The 6,913-nt window shown below is 41.6% G+C and overlaps 1 protein-coding gene across 1 annotated transcript; it reads left to right on the top strand.

The window, feature by feature from the left end:
* The first annotated feature begins 356 nt into the window (after positions 1 to 356).
* On the top strand, positions 357 to 5,045 carry LOC121866990 (4-coumarate--CoA ligase-like 5). The gene is made up of 3 exons (XM_042366747.1): positions 357 to 389; positions 4,248 to 4,455; positions 4,825 to 5,045. Exons 1-3 carry the CDS (start codon positions 360 to 362, stop codon positions 5,043 to 5,045), a joined length of 459 nt encoding a protein of 152 aa, XP_042222681.1. The 5' UTR covers positions 357 to 359.
* The last annotated feature ends 1,868 nt before the right edge of the window (positions 5,046 to 6,913 follow it).

Genomic DNA, 6,913 nt, shown 5'->3' with positions numbered 1-6,913 from the left:
CTATCAAGAGTTTCAAGTTCCCATAACTAAAAACTACAGTTGTGTGATGTGTTTTTCCACTAGTTAGGTATTACACTTTTTTAACTTCTAAAACATCTCGCCTGACTAACGTTAACGCCCTGTCTAGAATATGAAGAAATCGTTCTCATTTATATTTCTAGTTGAACTTCAAACGGTCATTTTCTTGTCTGTATTTTTCTCTCAATAAAGGATAATTATTATCAGATCCAGTAGATGAGTGGACAACAGCAGCAGCAGCAGGATGGTAGGAGGAGCACGAGCCTCGTATACTTGAGTGGGATGGACCGGGACCTCTGCCTCATCCCCAACGTTAACTACGCTGTCTTCGTGCTGAGTCGATGGCTGCTCACGGCGAAGCTGTGGCTGTGGTCAGTCCCAAGAATCCAGTGATAATTTTGGTTGTAACTGGTGATGGATGGATGGATGGATGGTTGATATTCAGTAAAGTTGTCGCAAGTTCATATAGAATCAGCAAGTACAGAGACTAACTATGCAGGTAATTATAAAAGCAATGTACTGTACATAGATCAGACCTCGGTATACAAAATGTGCGCACGATAAGTGAACTCGGCCCATCCAACCTGGCCTCGTGGAGAGCCCGGCCTCTAGAGAACCCGTCCTCTTAGAGAACCCGGCTTCATTGGGAACCTGGACTCACGGAGGTCCTGAGCTTCTCCGGAACCCAGCGTATACCTGCTGATATAGTCCGGGTTCAACTGAGGTGATATAGAACATTGGTTAGTAGGTCTTAACTCTTGTTGCTGCCTACCTTGTTACCTGTCCTGGGGTAAGGTCGGGAATTGACCAAAAACAGATTAAAAGATGAAGCCCTCGTAATCATATTGACCAATCATGAGCCTCGGTACCTTGAGGTCAGTGACGGACGACATTTGCTTTAACTTCCTCAGTTGTCAGGGAAGGTTCGCTCTATTACACTATGTTGATATTGTGGAGGAATATTGCGTCTGGATGACTCAACTGTCGCTACTACTGTATGTTTACGGAGGCAATAATAGTGTACGTCTTTTACGTTAACGAGAAAATTGTAATAGTAAAGTCCTATAAAATGCAGGGGCCAGTGTCGCCCATGGCCTAAGTTCACCTGATGCCGCATAAAAAGACAGTGCAACTATATAAAATATGAATCTAGAGGTGTAGTTATTAACACAATATATATAGACAGTGTAGTAGTTATAAACACAATATATATATATATATATATATATATATATATATATATATATATATATATATATATATATATATATATATATATATATATATATATATATATGTAACCGGTCGGAATATATGAAGTTATGGACTATTATTGAATTTGAAAATTATTATAGACTGTTTAGCAGTCTGAATAATGTTACGGGTGTCCTGGCGATATTAGTTAGGCGGAAAATATGTCATTTAGGACCTAAGCTTACGCTTTTGAGGAGACGCTACTGGTTAGGCCCCCAGTCCCAGAGAGCATCTCACACAGACAAGATGTTCCTGCGCGTCCATCACAGAAATAGTCACGCGGCCTAGTCACCGTGCTGCGCTATTGCAGTATAACAAGGTATTCGTATTCGATCTCAGACAGGGTTAGATAGGGCAGTGATAAAGTAAACTTAGCTGGCCAGTGAGTTCATTTCAGGGGCTTCCGCCAGAACCTGGTTTTGACTGGAGCGGACTGGAGTGACTGCGAGAGATTGACTGCCGTTTGGAGACTGCTGTTGATGATGAGGGTGGCGATTGTCGCCATTGGGACCGGACCAGTAGGCCTGTCACTGTTTAGCGGGTAGCAAAGGATCTTTGAGTGAATCTAGTGCTCCCGACAACTAAAAACGACACGTGGACCAGCATCAGCAGGGTGATCGTTCTTACCACTCCGGTGCATAACCCCACATGTCCCGAAAGAAGGAAAACCTCTTGCTAATGTGGAAGTTAAAAGTCTTCCAAATCGTGCCATGTCTGATTGGCTCACCCTTCCGCTTTATGGTGGACGACTAAGAAAATACTGAGGCTATTCTGAGTAAACTAATGGCTTGACTGGAGACTTAGAGTCTAGGTCCCCAGGAGATACTTAGAGGAGGCCTATTTTCCCTCCCCCACGTGGTGTGGAAGTAATAACTATTCCCCTGTAGACTGATATTATTCTGACGGTGTAGTTTAATAGTTTAAATAATTTGATAATATTGTTTAATACAGCTATTAAGTGGAACCAGAGGATATTTGATTTGATTTTTAATGCTCTTCTAATTTGGTTCTTTTTCATAATTCTTAATTCTCAGGTATAACCTTGTTCCTGTAGTTTAATAGTTTCTAAATAATTTTGATAATATTGTTTTGAATGTTTGTGCCATTAAGTGGAACCAGAGTGATACTGTGATTTGATTCTTTTAATGCCTCTAATTGTTCTTCATAATTCTGATCTCAGGTATAACCTTGTTCCCCAGAGTAGTGGTTAGGTTAGGTTAGGAAGTGTACATCTGTTATGGTGCTATAATTTTGTTGAGTGCCCTTAAGGCCTATTCATTGTAGAGTATTTAATTTCTTAAATTTTATTACCATTTCCTCAGTGACTGATATTATTTTGCTGAAAGCCCTTAAGGCCTATTCATTGTAGAGTATTTAATTTCTTATTTTTTATTACCATTCCTCAGTGACTGATATTATTTTGTTGAAAACCCTTAAGGCCTATTCATTGTGGAGTACTTAATTTCTAATTTTTTAGTACCATTTCCTAAGTGACTGATATTATTTTGTGAAAGCCTTAAGGCCTGTTCATGTGTGCAAGCAACATTTCTTAATACTTCAAATTTATTGTTGCCTGTGTTTCTAATAATTTCTATGTCATGTATAACTTTTATTCCCCCGAGTAGTGTTTAAAGTTTAAGTTAAGAGGTGCGCATATTGGTGTACCATTATTTGATTGTGTTTGTAGTGTTGGAGGGAATATAAGTGTCTAAATTTTACAGTGTGTCTCATTCATCCCAGTCACAGACGCTATCCTTCCACGGGTCACGGACAGTTCATTTTGTGTAGTAGATTTAAGTGTTCTTGTGCTGGTTCGGGATTTTTCTCAAAGGGGCGCTTCCACTGCCTTTACCATCTATTAAATTTTAATAAACCCCAAGTCAAGTGAGAAATTAAAGTCCAGCAAATCCCGACCGGTTACATATATATATATATATATATATATATATATATATATATATATATATATATATATATATATATATATATATATATATATATATATATATATATATATATATATATATATATCATGTAGATCCACAATGTAGGACAGACTGGGAAAGCATTGCAACTCAGAATTAAACAGCACAGGTACAATATCAGAATTGCATCTGAAAGCAGTGCACTGTTCGTTAATGTTAAGAATAATAATCATCGCATGGATTGGGAAAACAGCTTATAAGTGTACAAATCATCATGTGTCACAGAAAGACTTTTGGTTGAAGCGAATTTGATTAGGGAATTAAATTCCATACACCGTAGTGATGGTCAATACAAAACTGATATGTTACACAAATTTATTTGTCAGTGGCCCAAGGTTAAAAATGCTTTGGAAACCTTGAAGTTATATGTAGGATAGATATTTAGTGGGTCCCATATTTTTTACCTAACTTAACTTGACTAGTCACGTCGCCCTTTCTCTTAAGCTCCTCTACGTGTGTGTTGGTGTTGGTGTGCGGATTAGTGGATATCATGATTATGACCTGACCTATTGTTTAATAAGGTCACCCTGTATATTTAAGCCTCTCTCGGTCCAGGTAATTCAATTGCCTCTGAAGAAGTCTTGAATAAAGACCAAAGCTAAGGTGCTCCATTGTTTCCCTTTTTCCTGTGTGATTTTATAAGGATTTATCTTATCCGCGACTTCATATATAGACAGTATAGTTGCAAACACAATGTATAAAGACAGTGCTAGAATATAAACCTTGTACATAGAGCAGAGATGTTTCATGTATGTAACGATTGTACTGCACATATATAGTACAGGTATACAAAAATTTACATATACTGTACTGTATAGGTGTAATGTCCAAGCATAGGTTCAGGTATAAAATATAGATACAGGCTTTAAAATAAAGCAGATGTCTATTCAGTCATTGCCATACAGGGAGTCTCACAAACAAGGGGGTAATTCAGGTGTAGTGACGCACAGAGACACTGTGTATCTGTGTGTTCCTATGTTACTGTTTCAGGAGGATGCTGACACACGTCAGCACTGGAAGTATTCGGAGCTATGTAGTGCTGTGCCGCGGGTGTCTGGTGGACTGGCGAAGGCAGGAGTGACACGGGGAGAGGTGGTGCTCCTTCTCATGCCAACACACATGGACTTCCCACTGATATTGTTGTCAATACTTCACTGCGGGGCTGTCTGTGTGCCCGTAAACCCCTCCCTTAGTCCAGGTGTGTACCTCGGGCATGCACAGTCGGCCTCAGCTCCAGCTGGTACAGTGGTTGACGCATTTTGTGACATGTGGCAACTGTGTTTGTTTACATCGTATTAATATTACTGGAATGGCTCTAAGAACTTTTCAATAGTAGCCAGAAGAGAGATGTTAAATAAGCAATCCACCTCCATCTCTTAATGCTAACATTTCTTGCATAGTTATACTTTTAATACTTAATACAGATTACAAAATAGAATATTCCCATCCAACTCACAAAGCGCCTCCAATCTAAGATAAAGTCTGGCCAGTGGCATTATGAGGGACAGTGATGGAGATAGAGATGCGATAGAGAGAGATACAGAATCACATGGTGTACCTTCATCAGAGGAGCTGGTGCACGTGTTGAATGTGAGTGAGGCGCGATGGGCCGTGGTACACCCTGACGTGGCCCCGGCAACTGAGGCGGCCTTCTCTCTCTTCCCTCATGGCACACTGAAGAAGATGTGGGTCCTGGGGAACGACCCCACCAGACCCTGCATCGCTCAACTCATGACCCATGACCCTGTGCCTCCCTCCACTAAGGTAAGTGGCAAGTACGGTGGCTAAAGTGGTTAATGGTCTTTAGTAGTAGTAGTAGTTGTACTAGTAATAATAGTGTGAAAGAAGGGTGGTTTCGCATGTTTGAAGCATGACGAATATAGTGAAGAAAATTTACCATATGTCACTGTGGAACCAACCCACCTTCCATTAGACAGTGAGAATCTTCATTACAGGACATCTAATGAAGGCCAGGTGGGCATTAGCGAGGATGCTGGACGCAGGGACAGTAAGTTTTCTTTGGTGTCAAGATATTCGACCCCATGGCCGCATTTCACCGTAACCTGTCTCTTGAGGCTGCACACAAGAGGAACGAGAATGACAAGAACAGGGAGTATATTAAGAGAATTCAGAATGTGGATCAAGGCAGCTTCATCCTGGTGTTCACAATCTCTGGTGGAATGGGACCAGTGCAAGATGTTTCTAGGCAAGACTGGCCGATGTGTTATCTGAACAAAAGAAGTTACATCGCAGCCTGGTTGAGATGTCGACTGTCCTTCTCTCCGCTTAGGTCTACATTGCTTTGCCTCAGGGGAACGAGATCTTCGGCCCAAAGCCGACAAAGGTCGCGGGTATTGACTATTAGGCAGCAGTCTCTGAATGCTGCATAGGTGTGCGGCTTAACTAAGTCAGCTACGGTAGTTTCTTTTTGATTAGGATATTTAGGTACTAAAATGGTTGGGAAGGTTTGGCTAAAAGAGGAGGTTGGAGGCCACACGAGATAAAAAAATAGCAGTAGTAGTGTGGTAGGGGTCATAACTGACCCTACTCACCAGATACAGTGGAGATCCAAGTCACTAATTTCTCCTGTTGTTCGACGAGTGGAGCATTATGCTGGGTAACTGTCATTGCATCTGTTCTAGCCCGAACCAAAATTGCACAAACTGTGAAAGTGTGAGAAACAACCGCTAATGTGTGGGATGCAGGAAGGGGAACAACTGTCAGAATCCCCTGGGCAGAGGATATCGCCCTGAAAATACCTCCTGACGATATCCTGAATGATTGCAGCGAGTCCACTCAGTCTGGAAATGTAGTGCCAAGAAATGCTGCTCCAACATTAGCAGAAGAGCACGAGGTGAATGACAGACAACCATCACATTGGAAAGGCATGTCGAGGGAAGATGCAGAGAAATGGGTCAAAGAAACCTACTGAGAAATTGTCAGGTGGTCTCCATTAACCTCTTTCAACCACCAAAATGTTGGGCCACCAGAGAAATAATCCGGGAGATGACTCGCCTCACACAATATTCCACTCACGACAGCACCCTGGCCCCAATAACTCTCCACATACTGGCAATAATACCTCATCTATTCTGCCAGAGAACACACGCAAGGAGTAAGTGTAAGGAAAATGTGGCTGCAATGAAGAGAAGACAGACAACGTGGCAGAACGGGCTCTTGATGATCTCCTAAGTGAAGTAAGAACACTGCAGAAGAGACTGAAATCTACAGGAAACGGAAAGCAAGCCACTGAGGATGTTTCCAGAATGTTAGGTAACAAAATGCGTGTGGGAAAAGTGTCTTTGGTAGTAAGATCTCTCACAGAGGAATCCTCCGGTGGTGTTCTGCCAATAAACAGAGACCTTAAAACAACTGAAGGAAAAACATCCCCCTGCAAGTGCAGAGGAAGGCATCAGGTTTCCGGATTACTATATCCCTCCAAATTCAGTCATATTCGAGAAAATAACAAGAGGTACGGTGTGGAAAAAAGCACTGAAAACACAGGGAGGGGCTGGCCCTTCAGGCCTGGATACAGATGGGTGGAGAATCATCCTCCGCACTAACAAGTTTGGCGAAGCAGTAAGTGATCTCTGCAATGCCACCTCCGCCCTTGCAAGAAAGCTAGCAACCTAATGCTGCCATCACCCATTGATGAT

The sequence above is a fragment of the Homarus americanus genome, unplaced genomic scaffold (genome assembly GCF_018991925.1).
Source record: "Homarus americanus isolate GMGI-L3 unplaced genomic scaffold, GMGI_Hamer_2.0 scaffold31100, whole genome shotgun sequence".
Taxonomy (NCBI): Eukaryota; Metazoa; Arthropoda; class Malacostraca; order Decapoda; family Nephropidae; genus Homarus; species Homarus americanus.
The sequence above is the reverse complement of the archived record's forward strand: the minus strand, read 5'-3'. Positions and strand labels throughout refer to the sequence as shown.

What these genes read in the sequence shown, in the direction of transcription:
- LOC121866990 (XM_042366747.1), top strand. Translation starts at nt 360, where the DNA reads ATGGCTGCTCACGGCGAAGCTGTGGCTGTG. An exon ending in ACGGCGAAGCTGTGGCTGTG is followed by an intron (nt 390 to 4,247) that starts GTCAGTCCCAAG and finishes TTACTGTTTCAG; the next exon opens with GAGGATGCTGACACACGTCA. An exon ending in AAACCCCTCCCTTAGTCCAG is followed by an intron (nt 4,456 to 4,824) that starts GTGTGTACCTCG and finishes TACCTTCATCAG; the next exon opens with AGGAGCTGGTGCACGTGTTG.